This window comes from Sapajus apella, unplaced genomic scaffold (genome assembly GCF_009761245.1).
Source record: "Sapajus apella isolate SASKATOON/1434 unplaced genomic scaffold, GSC_monkey_1.0 scaffold30, whole genome shotgun sequence".
NCBI classification, from domain to species: Eukaryota; Metazoa; Chordata; class Mammalia; order Primates; family Cebidae; genus Sapajus; species Sapajus apella.
This window is the reverse complement of record NW_022436970.1, coordinates 7,968,136-7,983,043: the sequence shown is the minus strand read 5'-3', so window position 1 is coordinate 7,983,043 and position 14,908 is coordinate 7,968,136. Positions and strand designations below refer to the sequence as shown.

At 35.3% G+C, this 14,908-nt stretch overlaps 1 protein-coding gene across 5 annotated transcripts in view; it reads left to right on the top strand.

Moving 5' to 3' along the window:
* Window positions 1-14,908, top strand: part of PIGN (phosphatidylinositol glycan anchor biosynthesis class N) — a 143,156-nt gene that overhangs the window by 65,413 nt on the left and 62,835 nt on the right. For all 5 annotated transcript variants that reach the window (XM_032293665.1, XM_032293663.1, XM_032293662.1 and 2 more), the window contains 3 exons: window positions 8,989-9,067; window positions 10,320-10,502; window positions 13,904-14,043. In XM_032293665.1, the coding sequence (XP_032149556.1) occupies window positions 8,989-9,067; window positions 10,320-10,502; window positions 13,904-14,043 (402 nt within the window). The remainder of the gene's footprint in view (window positions 1-8,988; window positions 9,068-10,319; window positions 10,503-13,903; window positions 14,044-14,908) is intronic.

Sequence of the window (14,908 nt, the reverse complement as noted above, 5' to 3'; positions counted from 1 at the left end):
TATATATATCCAAAAGAAAGGAAATCAATATATTGAAAGGATATCAATATATATTGAAGAGATAATCTGCACTCCCATGTTTATTGCTAAGTGAACTAAGGTCGACACAGAAAGACAAATTTTACATGTTTTCACTCGTGTGTGAGAACTAAAAAAAAATAGATTGGAAATTTTCTTACCATCCATTCAGATAAATAGAATTCCCTTCAAAAGGTTGTGTCCTTCAGAAGTAGAAAAGTTTCTGTACCATGGAATAAATAATCTATGTGTCAATTCATGTATAACAATAAAATATTAAATAATATTTATTGAATATTATTCAAATAGGCATAGCTTTTAGTGATAAAAATGTGTGAAGTGCTTGGATTTATTGCCTGAATACGGTTTAGAATGGGAATTTTTACCTCCGTGGTTTGATGGGTGAATTCTAAGATCTGGGCACAAGGAAGTGTGGTGCCAAGTCTCTATGTTACTCACTCCAACAGCTTTCCCTAAGACTAAAGTGACACTGCTGGCTGCTGTTGTGGCCTTTTCTCCTAAAGAAATATTCCTGGCTTTCTGTTGTGCCTTACATCATCTCTCAGCATTACCTTAGTCTCTGCATGCTAGTATGTCGTTGGCAAATGCCCTTGCCAATGCCCTAACCCTACCTTAAGACTTTTGCCAGGCCGGGTGTGGTGCCTCATGCCTGTAATCCCAGCACTTTGGTAGGCCGAGGAGGGTGGATCACGAGGTCAGATCAACACCATCCTGGTCACGGTGAAACCCTGTCTCTACTAAAATACAAAAAAAATTAGCCGGGCATAGTGGCACACACCTGTAGTCCCATCTACTCAGGAGGCTGAGGCAGGGGAATGGCTTGAACCCAGGAGACGGAGGTTGCAGTGAGCCGAGATTGCATCATTGCCCTCCAGCCTGGGGTAAGAGAAAAACTCCATCTAAAAAAAAAAAAAAAAAAAAAAAGACTTTTACCAATGACCTTCTTCACAGAACTGGAAAAAACCACCTTAAACTTCATATGGAACCAAAAGAGAGCCCTCATAGCCAAGTCAATTCTAAGCAAAAAGAACAAAGCAGGAGGCATCACACTACTGGACTTCAAACTATACTACAAGGCTACAGTAATCAAAATGGCATGGTGCTGGTACCAAAATAGAGATATAGACCAATGGAACAGAACAGAGGCCCTGGAGGCAACACAACACATCTACAATCATCCGATATTTGACAAACCTGACAAAAACAAGCAATGGGGAAAGGATTCCCTGTTTAATAAATGGTGTTGGGAAAACTGGCTAGGCATGTGCAGAAAGCAGAAACTGGACCCCTTCCTGACACCTTACACTAAAATAAACTCCAGATGGATTAAAACTTAAACATAAGATCTAACACCATAAAAACCCTGGAAGAAAATCTAGGCGAAACCATTCAGGACATAGGCGTAAGCAAGGACTTCATGACCAAAACACCAAAAACATTAGCAACAAAAGCCAAAATAGACAAATGGGACCTAATCAAACTCCAGAGCTTCTGCACAGCAAAAGAAACAATCATTAGAGTGAATTGGCAACCAACAGAATGGGAAAAAATTTTTGCAGTCTACCCGTCTGAGAAAGGGCTGATATCCAGAATCTACAAAGAACTAAAACAGATTTACAAGAAAAAATCAAGCCCATTCAAAAGTGGACAAAGGATATGAACAGACACTTTACAAAAGAAGACATACATAAGGCCAACAAACATATGAAAAAATGCTCATCATCACTGGTCATTAGAGAAATGCAAATCAAAACTACATTGAGATACCATCTCATGCCAGTTAGAATGGCAATCATTAAAAAATCTGGAGACAACAGATGCTGGAGAAGATATGGAGAAATAATAACATTTTTACACTGTTGGTGGGAGTGTAAATTAGTTCAACCATTGTGGAAGATAGTGTCATGATTCCTCAAGGAACTGGAAATAGAAATTCCATTTGACCTGGCAATCCCATTACTGGGTATATATCCAAAGGATTGTAAATCATTCTACTATAAGGACACATGCACACAAATGTTCACTGCAGCACTGTTTACAATAGCAAAGACCTGGAACCAACCCAAATGTCCATCGATGATAGACTGGACGGGGAACATATGGCACATATACACCATGGAATATTATGCAGCCATCAAAAACAATGAGTTCATGTCCTTTGTAGGGACATGGATGAACCTGGAAACCATCATTCTCAGCAAACTGACACAAGAACAGAAAACCAAACACTGCATGTTCTCACTCATAGGTGGGTTTTGAACAATTAGAACACATGGACACAGGGAGATGAGCATCACACACTGGGGTCTGTCAGAGGGAAATAGGGGAGGGACAGCAGGGGGTGGGGAGTTGGGGAGAGATAGCATGGGGATAAATGCCAGATATAGGTGATGGGGAGGAAGGCAGCAAATCACACTGCCATGTGTGTACCTATGCAACAGTCTTACATGTTCTTCACGTGTACCCCAAAACTTAAAATGCAATAAAAAAAGAAGACTTTTGCCTTAAAGTCAATGCCTTGACTGATATTAGTATGATGACAGCTGCATTCTTTGTATTTGTGTGTTAGGTCTTTTCTCATGTTCTTTTACTTTTAACATTTTGATGTTCTAATATTTAATGTATGTCTTCTGTAAGTAGCACATAATGAACATTTTTTAAAAAATCCAGTATTCTACTTTTTTTCGTTAAGTTGGCATTTTCTGTCCATTTATACTTACTATAATAATTGCTATATTTGGGTTTGTTTTCTATTTACCAATCTGTTTTATGTTCCTTTTTCTTTTTTTTTTTTTTTTTTTTTTGGGGGGGGATTAATTAACTACTTTAAATTATTTTAATTTTCCAGCCCTCCCCTGTCCACATATTGGCTTGTTATTTATACATTCTTTTAGTGGTTATGTTAAATATTGTAACAAGCATTTTGGGCTCATTATTAGTTTAATATAAATTAAATTAATGTAAATTAGCATTCTGCCCCTTCCCAGTCATTGCTAGAATTTTAGAATACTTTAAATAACTTACTTTAATACCTTTAATGTTATTATTAGTATATATTTTAATTATAAGTATATTGCTACATTTCAGTCTATTATTCCCTTGTATTATCAACATTTATTTAGATTTACTCATATATTCACTGTGTCTTTTGTTCTGCATTTCCTTCCACGTTTCTGTATTTCTTATCTACGCTATGGCATTTCTTTTCAAGGGCATTTGCCAATGAAAGATATCTTTCTGTTTTTATTTGTCTGGAAATTTATTATTTTACCTTTACTTTTGAAACGTCTTTTCAATGGGTGTGGAATTCTAGATTGTAGGTTATTTTCTTTGAGGAACTTAAGGATGTCATTCCATCCGTTCTGTTAGGTAACCAACTGTTTTATTGTCATTTGTTTAAAGGCAATTTGTCTTCCCCTTCTCCTTTCCCTTCCCCTTCCCCTTCCCCCAGGTGCTTTTAAGATTTTCTCTTTGACTAGTTTTCAGCAGTTTTACTGCCCTGTCCATATGTATCGTTTTCTTTGTAGTTATCCTGCTTGGGGTTTGTAGATGTTCTTAAATCTGTGGATTGGTATATTTCATTAGTTTTGTAAAGTTCTTGGCCTTTATCTTATCAGGTATTGCTTCTGCCATATTCCATCTCTCACTCTCTCCCTTTCTGGGATTCCAATTACATTCATATTAGACTTGTTTCATCATGACTTGCATATCTATTTGTATAATCTTTTTAATATTTTTCTGTCTTTTTGTTCTTCAAGCTTCAGGCAAGATATTTTTTTCTTCTCTCTTTTTTTTTTTTTTTTTTTTTTTTTTTTTGAGGCAGAGTCTCACTCTGTTGCCCAAGCTGGAGTGCAATGGCATGAACTCAGCTCACTGCAACCTCTGCCTCGCAGATTCAATTGATTCTTCTGCCTCAGCCTCCTGAGTAGCTGAGATTACAGGTGCGCACCACCACACCCAGTTCATTTTTGTACTTTTGGTAGAGACTGGGTTTCACCATGTTGGCTAGGCTGGTCTCAAACTCCTGACTTCAAGTGATCCACCCACCTTGACCTTCCAAGGTGCTGGGATTACAGTCATGAGCTGCCATGCCCAGCCCAGGCAAGATATTTTCTACTGATTCTGTCATCAGCTACACCAGATTTCTCTTTTGCTATGTTTAGATTGCTGTTATTGAGTTCTTAATTTCAGTTGTTACATGTTTTTAAACTTTAGAACTTCCGTTTTGACTATTTAAAAAAATAGATTCTGTTCTTTGATACAATTTTCTGTCTTCTTGACATATTAACTATAATTATTTAGCATCTATACCTGATAATACCAATAACCAAATCATTTGTGAGTTTGTTTCCGTTCTTTTTTTTTTTTTTCAGTTGGTCTTGTTTCTTAAGTATGATAGTTTTTAAATGAATGCTTATCTTGATATATTTAAAGGTTTAGAAGCTCTGGATTATCTCATTTTTCTTCAGAGAGGTTTTACCTTATCTTCTGATGGCCACAGAGAGTAGTGGCTGACTCAAGGCTGTGCTGCAATTTTAAGCCTCCTTTGATCTCTGATTCATCTCTGTTCTTAGAGTATAGTATCCCAGGGGTCCCAATACAGACCTTATGTTATCTAGAACCTTTCTTCTCTGGTGGTTACTGAATGCCAGTTTTTGTCTCTTATACATCTTGAAGCTACCAAAACTTCTGTTTGCTTTTCAGGGGCATTCTTCTTAGCTGCTTGTCCTCTTGTTCTACACAAATGAGTATCAGGCTTACCTTTTTTCTCACCTCTTTTCTCACCAAGACTTGGCCTTTGTTTCTTTACCTGAGTTCTCCAAATAATATAGTATAATATAATATTTCTTTCTTATACAAGCCCTTTTTCTCATTCTTCTTAAGATTTCACCTTAGAATATGTGTTAAATTGGTTTTAAATTCAAGATGCACTTTTAACATTTCTTTTTTTAAAAAAAATCCACAATGAAAATGTATATTACTTTCTTATTTTTCTTTATTTTTAGGTTCTCAAGTTCTGGCTGCATTGGCAGCTAAAAGCTTTAGTTTTTATCTTTCCAGCCATACAAGATTGCCAAAGGCTCTTGGATTCTCTATTTCCTGGCACTAGCTATATCCCTAAATTCACAGCCTTTTGCTTTGTGCCAAGCCATAAGAATGGTAGATTCCCTCAGAGTTACAGTTCGTAGAGTTTTGGATTACTTCCCTGTGGTTTCCTTCTCTCTAGGATCTTAGCCTTTCATTACTTGATGGGTTTGGTACCTTTAAATTTATTTTATTAGGCTTTCTAGTTGTTCTTGGTGGGAGCATTGGTATGCCCAAAACTTCTCTGGCATAGCCAAATGCTATGGTTAAATCTTAGTGTTTTAATCATTTTATTTAAAAATGTTAATGAACAAGTAATGCATGCACTCAATATTATTTATATAAACAATAATAAAAAGTCACCTTTCCTCCTGTGTTCCAATCTTACAGTCATTTCCTTGTAGGCAAATTTGCAGTTTATTATGCATCTGTCTATATATATCATATATACATATGTATCCATTATATATGTATATCCTTGTTAACATATTTTAAGTTTTATTTATAAGATATTTCAAACATGATGAAAAGGAAAGGGAATATAATAAATACAGGTATAATAAAAATTCTTGTACCCACCACTCAGGTTTAAGAAAATGTTAACATTTTACCATACATCTTAATTTTTTTTTTTTTTTTTGAGTTGGAGTTTCACTGTTGCCCAGGCTGGAGTGCAGTGGCACGATCTTGGCTCACTGCAACCTCCACCTTCTGGCTTCAAGCTATTCTCCTGCCCCAGCCTCCTGAATAGCTGGGATTACAGGCATGTCCCACCACGCCCGGCTAATTTTGTGTTTTTAGTAGAGACGGGGTTTTTCCATGTTGGTTAAGCTAGTCTCGAATGCCCCACTTCGGGTAATTGCCTACCTCGGCCTCCCAAAGTGCTGGGATTACAGGCATGAGCCACTGCACCCAGCCAACATTTTGCCATGTTTCTTTAGATTCTCTTTTTTTGGGGGTAGGGAATAGAATGGCATAATACACTTGAATTCCTATTTTAAAAATCTATGTTTTAAAACAATTCTTTTTTCCATTCAGTTTGGTTTTAAGGATTTGTCCATGTTTATACATGCAGATCCTTGTTCATTTTAATTTCTCTATGGCATTCCTTTAATTAATCCTTTGCCAACCCCCTTGATTTTGTTTTTATTTGGGTTTCTTTTTGTTTACATAAATCTGAACATAATTGTACTCTGTATTCTAGACTTTATATTTCTTACAAAATCTCCTTATGTTTAAAGTATGTGATATCAAGAAAATTTACTTTATATCCCCTCTCAATTTGATGGAAAGCTAAAACTAAAAATTATATTAGGGGACAAGTGTATGAGTGTTTTAATGTCATGGTGGTACAGTGAGACTTTTACAGAACATTTTGGTGAACTCCAGATGTATTACAAATTTTTGATATGTTTACCTTTGGTGTGTCCCAAGGTTTATAAATAGTGCATTTAGGAAAAATTATAAATTACCATCACTGCTGTTTCTTTACCTTAGTACTTCCAGTATAACATAGCATAATTTATAGTGTCAGTATTTCTTTTTAAGAATTTTTTTTCTCTTATTCTTCATAAGACTTCACTTAATAGAATGTCTGTTAAATTAGTTTAAGTAATTTAACTTCAGACATTTTTTCCTTCTTTTTATTTAAAATTTTAGGTACATTACAAATGGCAATGTATGTTATTCACTTATTTTTCTTCCATTTTTTAGGTCTGCAGTATTTTGATAGCATTGTAATCAAGATTTATTGATTCATTTTATGTGCTTTAGCACTTAGCTAAGTATTATTGTGGATGTTAATGGAATATAATACATTATCTTGGCCCACATGGAGGTTAAAATTTAATTGAAGAGAAATAAACTGATCATTAGACCACTAACTAAAGTGCTAATGATGTGAGGTGAGATTTGGAGTGGACCTTAAAGGATGATGAATATTTGATTTTGGAAAGCAAAGAGGGGAAGATCTTTACGACATCAGATAGGTGAAGCTTGAAGAGTTTCACCATTATGCAGCTGAGGGTACACGTTTGTGATAATGGGAAATTAAGTGAAATAGCGTGAGGGTCATCAATAGTCCAAGAAGATTAGAATTGATGAAGCAGACAATGAGATGCCCATATCAATTGTAAGTGAGAGGATACAATCTCTATTTTAGGAAGCTGAGTGGATCAGAGCAAGAGGAAGAAGGTCAACTAGAAAGTTTTATGGAAATTTGGGAAATCCAACTTTGATATAGCCTTCCAAAAAATGTCTGTGCCCTTTGGCACAGCAATTCCTTTGCTAAGGCTTCTGGGAAAACACTTCATGTTGTCTGGTGCCTGTAGGGACAGAGAACTGGATCAAAGCAACATTTTAAAGTAACTTGTTTTTCTTTCATGTCTTTTTGCCTCCTGGAACCTTTTCCCTCCAAATCCCAGTGAGTCCAGTGGTGGGGAATTTTCCTGCAGTCTGCAACATGAGAACCCAGTGACTGGGTTCCCCTGAGTTGGAATATCTGTGAGCAATCAGAGTAGGCACAGGCTCTTTTTTTATTTTTTATAAAATCGAGGTCTTGCTTTGTTGCCCAGGCTGGTCTTGAACTCCTGGCCTCAAGTGATGCTCCTACCTCGGTCCCCTAAAGTATTGGAACCACAAGTGTGAGCCACTGATCTAAGCCAAAGCACAGATGATTAATCAGAGTATCCCATAGAACTTTGAGGGAGTTTATAGATAAGCTTCTCGGGTTTATGAATTTCTGAAATTATATTTTAGATTTTGGATTATGTGCATTTTCTAGACAAGAATTTCAGATTCTGAAAGAAGTCTCTCAGACCTTCCCCGTTCCCAAATTAATAATTACTGCTTAAAAGATTTACTTCGTACAAGTCTCACTCCTGTCTCTTCAGAGACTGCTGGAGCCAAGTGATTATATTATGTCGACCCATGTGCAATTGCCAATATTTAATTTAGTAGTTTAGTAGTTTTTCACATAGGAAAACATCAATTTCATGTGATCCAATTTAATATAGCCTTAAAGAACTTTTTATGCATTTTTAAAATGTAAAGGCATTCACTTTAGATATGTAGGTTTTAGTTAAGGAGCATATATTCAAATTTGAATGTGAATGTATTGATATATTTCATTAAGGTAATTAAATTTTGGTTATATTTCCTCAATTTCTACATTCCATAAACTTAATGCCTTTATATAGTTTCAGGTTATGCGGTTTTTTTTTTTAAGGAGTATTTCTCTTGTTCATTTAAAGTTTCTACTTTGGTAAAATAGGACAGGAAAATGGGAAAGAGAAATGAAAGAGGAACCAAGAAGGTATATAGTATAGTATAATAATGGCAAATAGGTTCAAATTATTCACCAACTTCCACTGTTGGTTAGGCTCTGCCCGGAGCTCTTTGATAATGAGAATTCTCAGGCCCTATTTGGCTCAGGGATTAAAAGTACATTGATGGATCTGCCCTCAATCATCCGAAGTCTGCCAGGAGCACAGGACAACTGAGTGGTGAAACTTATGCTATATGTTTGGTGTTCTGTCAATTACTTTGATTTAATCAGAATTTCTTTGTTAGCCGGAGTATTACATTTCTTCAGAATGATGGATTATATGACTTTCATAAATGTAGTTTGGCATTTGAAACTCTGAGTCAAGAAAACCAAATTTAACCATAAGCTATTTCTTGGAAGACTTCAGAGAACCAACAGCGATACAATTCAGGTTTTTTTCTTTGATTTTTGTTTTGTTTATTGTTTTGCAATTTTCACTGTCCTTTTTTTTTTTTTTTTTTTTTTGAAATTAAGGAACAAAAGAGAAATATACAGGTGGAAGGAGGAAACCCTTTAAACCTATTCTTTTTTTTTTATAGGTCACTTTCTGACTCCAAACAATTCAACATTTTAAGAAAAGCAAGATCTTATATAAAATACAGAAAGTTTGACGAAGCAGTAAGTATACTGGCCTTATAGACATAAGTAGATGATTATTATTCTGGGTTCGGGGAGGAGAAAAGTATGGCAATGGAGGGCAAAGTAGGCAGGCCAGGGAGCTTTCTTGAGCCCTCAAGGAAGGACTGCATTTCCTGAGTAGCTGTTTTAGCAATGGACATCTCTCTCTTATTTCAGCTAATGTTATGGGTAAATTTTTATTTATTTATTTATTCTTATTATTATTTTAATGGAGTCTCTGTTGCCCAGACTGAGTGCAGTGGTGCGATCTAGGCTCATTGCAACCTTCACCTCCGGGGTTTAAGTGATTCTCCTGCCTCAGCCTCCCAAGTAGATGGGATTACAGGCATGTGCCATGACACCCGGCTAATTTTCGTATTTTTAGTAGAGACGGGGTTTTGCCATATTGGCCAGGCTCATCTCGAACTCCTGACCTCGGGTGATCCACTCGCCTTGGCCTCCCAAAGTGCTGAGATTACAGGTGTGAGCCACCATGCCCAGCCCAATTTTTTTTTAGTTTAGCATTAGAAACAAACTATTACCGTTTTTTAAAATGAGAAACATATGCCAAGTTTCTCTCACCCTACTTATGTGTAGTATTTTAGAACACTATGTGCTTGCTACTTGGAATTATCTATACATTATTAAAAGTCTAATGATTCATGTTGAAGCTTTGACTCTTCCAAACTCCTTTTCCACTATATTTTTCATTATTTTTTCTTTGTTAAATGGTTATTTAATTTTAAAGCAGAAAAGAATTATGTTTTCATTTCTAAAATTGCCTAAATAATTGCCAGTCCATGCATTTCCAATGCTTTTTTTTCCTGATGGTTTTAAAATGCTAAGCTATTTTTCTCCTGTGAAATATTAAGCTACTTAATGATGTTTTATAGGTAATCTCATATGAGAAAGTAAAAAATATAAATATGGCCAATAATGATAACATCATTTGGGACCTATATTAGAGAGCCTTCATTTCTTTCAATAGTTATCTGAAGATCATTTCCACAAGCACACGTAGTTTACATTTAAAATGTCCTTTCTTATTCAGATTAAAAAATTCATTTTATTCCAAATTTTTCTCATACTTTCAAAGAATATCATCGAACAAAATCTGTTCTTAATCTGTTATCTATAGTTGCTCACTAATTTTAATACAATGGTTTTGCTGTAGGAATTTAAAATTTTCCTTTAAAATTTAGATTTTCTTTTTTCTTTCTGTTAGCGAGTTATATATGTTTTATCTCCCTAGGTCTCCCTTTGCAAGGAGCTAATTCATCTTACATTGAAAGGATTGTCCTATTACCACACATATGACAGATTCTTTTTGGGCATCAATATTGCTATTGGTTTTGTGGGATGGATCTCTTATGCTTCTTTGTTGATCATCAAGTCTCATTCCAACCTTATAAGAAGTGTTAGTAAAGAAGTTAAGGTACGTTTAGAAAATACAAAGATTCAGATGACGGTATAAAATCACTGGTATAAATCCAGTGTAATGAGTTTATAGGATGTGCAAGTCATTGCTCTAAGCTAACTCTTATTTATCTTTCATTTGCTTTTATTGCATTGGATTTTTCCTCAGTTATCTCTGTTTTTTTTTTTTTTTTTTTTTTTTTTTTGGGATGGAGTTTCGCTCTTGTTACCCAGGCTGGAGTGCAATGGCGCGATCTCGGCTCACCGCAACCTCCGCCCCCTGGGTTCAGGCAATTCTCCTGCCCCAGCCTCCTGAGTCGCTGGGATTACAGGCACGCGCCACCATGCCCAGCTAATTTTTTGTATTTTTAGTAGAGACGGGGTTTCACCATTTTGACCAGGATGGTCTCGATCTCTTGACCTCGTGATCCACCCGCCTCGGCCTCCCAAAGTGCGGGGATTACAGGCTTGAGCCACCGCGCCCGGCCTCAGTTATCTCTGTTTCTTCAGTTGAGAAAAAAATGTATGAATAATAATGATCCTATGGCTTACGAAAGCTAAAAAGATAGAGGTGTAATTTAAATGCTCCATTTTATTAATGATGTTGATCTTCTGTTCTTTTTCTAACTATTTAGCATTTTATAAGTATTCCATATCTTTCTAGTACAAGTGGTCAGAAAGCTACTTCAAAGCAATATGTTTAACTTTATCCAATATTAAAAGTTTAGGAGCTAGAAAGTGATAAAATTATTTGCTCATAATGTTTCTTCTTAAATGATGTATACATTTTTAAATTACTCTTCTTTTAGCTTCCTGAAATTTCTCAAAAATGCAGAGTTCTAGACCTTTTCATGTATTCTTGTTTTAAGAATTTGTTCCTACTTTACTATGCTTTCAGTGAAAAAATAAAAATTAAAAAAATCTATTTAATGATACTTTATATTGCTGAGACAATATAACAGTACATATATGGTTTTACTACATTAAAACACTTTTCTCTTTTAAAATATATTGCTAACTATCATTTACCAGGAAGAATATGCTACTTTCATTTCCTTTGGTTCATTCTGTTTAATAATTCTTACCATGTTCAAATCCTCTAAAAAGTAATACATCCTGGTGATGTATTTTTAATAATAGTCTGCAGATATTTCCAGTGGTAACTTTTCCAATTTTGTATTTTATTATTCTGTAATGGAAGTAAGACCATTAGTGTTTATTATAATTTTATATAATGTTTTAATGTATCTTAAATAATTTCCCTCAAGTAATTTTAATTATTTGAATGTATATGAAATTGGCTGGAAGGGGAATTATGTTTAGGCATTCTTAGAACTCATTACGGTGTTAGAAGTAGATATTATAATTTATGTTTGCAAAAAAGGAATCTGAAGCTGAGGAGGGTTAAGCAACTTATTAAAGGCCACTTAGCTAGCATGTGAAGGACTGAGACTTTAATCCAGAGCAGTCTTGGGCCGGAGATTGCCTTTTCATATTTATCCTGACATTCAGTTTTACATGGATATGTTAAGATTTCATAGCTGATGGTTCTTCCTTATTCATTAACCTGATAATACAGCCAATATTTAATTGAGTATATGGGACAATGCTAGATGCTGGCAAGGGAGTCCAATCTTTTGGCTTCCCTAAGCCACGTTGGAAAAAGAATTGTCCTAGGCCACAAATAAAATACACTAACACTAGCAATAGCTGATGAGCTAAAAAAAAAAAAAAAAATTGCCAAAAAAATTCTGATAATGTTCTAAGAAAGCTTATGAATTTGTGTTGGCACCACTTTCAAAGCTGTCCTGGGCCACACGTGGCCTATGGACTGCAGATTGGACAAGCTTGCTGTATAGGCCATACAAAGAAATACAGGATTTAGATTCTGCCATCAAGGAGCTTAGAATTTAATAAAATAGGTAAGAGATGTACACATATGACCACCTTACCAAGTGTAGGTCACTATATCTACACTCTACTACAAAAGACAGCTTTAAGACATGTTAAGTGTTTGAGGTGATACAAGAGTATCATATTTTAAATAAGAGAGCTGACTTTAGGGTGACGATAACAGGAAAAGTAAGTCTTGGTGGGATTTTACCAGTCAGAATCTAGGGAGATAATGAGAATTAAAGCAAATTGAATCATGTAAACAGAGACAGATTTGGGAAGATGTACAGTTATGCTGGGATAATAGTAATATATATTGAGCCCCACTGTTCCAGGACTGTCCTGGGTGCTTTACGTAAGTTATTTAGTTAAGCTTAACACTACCCTAAATTTGGTGGTTACGTTTCTCATAATACAGATGGAGGGATTTAGGGTCAGAAAAATTTTTCCACAAGGAGACGTGTGTTTTAAATGACAGAACCCATATTTTCTGACACTTGAATTCTTTCTCTTTCTCCACCATGCTTCATTCAAAATAAATAGTTCACTTTGGGTAGAATGTGGGAGATTTGTTCAAGGGACTGGTAAGAAATAATACAATATAGATTAGGCCAAAGTAATCAAAGACTTCAAATGCTGGACTGTAGCATTTATACTTTATTTAGTGACAAGTTGGTACGTCTTAAAAACCAGAGAAATAGAACCAGGAGGCAATGTATATTAAGTGATGTAGTGTAAGAAATTGGCTTATGTGATTGTGGGGCCTAGTTAGGCAAGTCCTAAATTCACAGGTCAGGCTATCAGCAAAGGCAGACTGAACTCGCCAGCAGGAGCGGAAGCTACACTCAACAGGTAGAATTTCTCCTTTAGGGACCCTTAGTTTTGCTCTGAAAGCCTTTCAATGGATTGAATCAGGCCCACCCAGATGATCTAGGATCATCTTCTGTACTTAAAGTCCCTGACCCTTGTACCATGGAGACTATCACTAATGAATTACATTGATGAATTCTCTTGTTTGGCAGGTGATTGGGAATAGCACATATGACTGAATGAAGCTTCTATTGGGTGGACAGTAGAGAGAGAAGCTTAGGTATCATGTCACGTTGGAGCTTGAATAGATAGAACATTGTTCCAAATGAAAATTAAGCCCCATACTTTATTATGGATTAAATAGGCTTTTGTGAGTTATCCAGATAACTCAATCAACATTTATGAAATTGCTCCTAAGAGGAAACATGTTCAGAGTTCTGAATAAGTTACTTGCAAACAAACTTTGAGGCCACAGTCACTTTTAAGTTGAGAATTGCTTAATTGCAACAATTCCAGGCTATTTAGGTTTTCCTCTCTAATGTGCTGCTCAAATAATAGATTTTTTTCCTTGTCTTAATGCAGCTCTTTGATTAATCATCTAGCTGTATAACCATTGAAAGAAAGTAACAAGTTTTCTTCACTTTATAAAAATCTCTTTTAAAACCTATCAATTACCATTGGTTTAGAAGTGTTTTAATGTTTTGTTTGATTTTTCAGAAACCAAGCCATCTCCTGCCATGTAGTTTTGTAGCTATTGGCATTTTAGTAGCATTTTTTCTGCTGATTCAAGCCTGTCCCTGGACATATTATGTATATTGTTTGTTGCCAGTGCCAATATGGTATGCAGTTCTAAGAGAGTAAGTAATGCATCTTGCTGCCTTGTTTTTTCACTTCACTGACAGTTAAATCTGTATTTAAAATGCATTAGATTTCTGTACCATAAGTCATCAAAGATATTTATAATAATGTACTTTCAAATCTCCAAACCCTGTCACTTCATTTATAACTGCATACATGTTGTATATAAACATTCTTTTTGTTGCACCTTTCCCTTTCAACTTCATCTTTACTTTCCTGAAGTAGCAGTGACCTTATTCACTTCTTTGTGTATCTTTTACAGAAAAAATTTGGAATAAAAGTAATGATTAATATTGATTATACTATGCCTAGACTAACTTGCATTTTGAACTTGTGTCATCATCTCAGATTCCAGTATATCTTCATTTTTGACAGAAATGTTTGCGTGTTTTATTTCCATACGTTCTGACTCCTCCTTTCCTAGCAATTATGTAGACCTAGATAAATTAAATCTAATTGTAATTAAATCTAATATGGTAATGTTCACACACAGGGATTAGTCTATATTTTTCACATGTGCTGTGGTTCTACCTATCAGTACTTCCTCACAGGTTGTACTTAAAATAGAGTGTGTATTGTTAACATTGTCAAAAACAGTAGAAGTAAGGCTCTTTGGCGAGTTTCAAAACCCTAAATAAAACCACTAGAAGGTGGTGCTAGTTCATGCTCACTGGCAGCCAGAGTCATGTTGCTGATCTTGTTGGTTTCTGTTTTTACACCAGTAATCTATAATTTAAGCTTAATCTTGGATATCAAAGTATTTTCTGAGAAAAACAGACCCCTAAAGTCAATGAAAGAATGAGAGTCTATTATAATAAGGTGTCCCCAGGATTGGCTTAGCACATGCATCATGACATTACCATA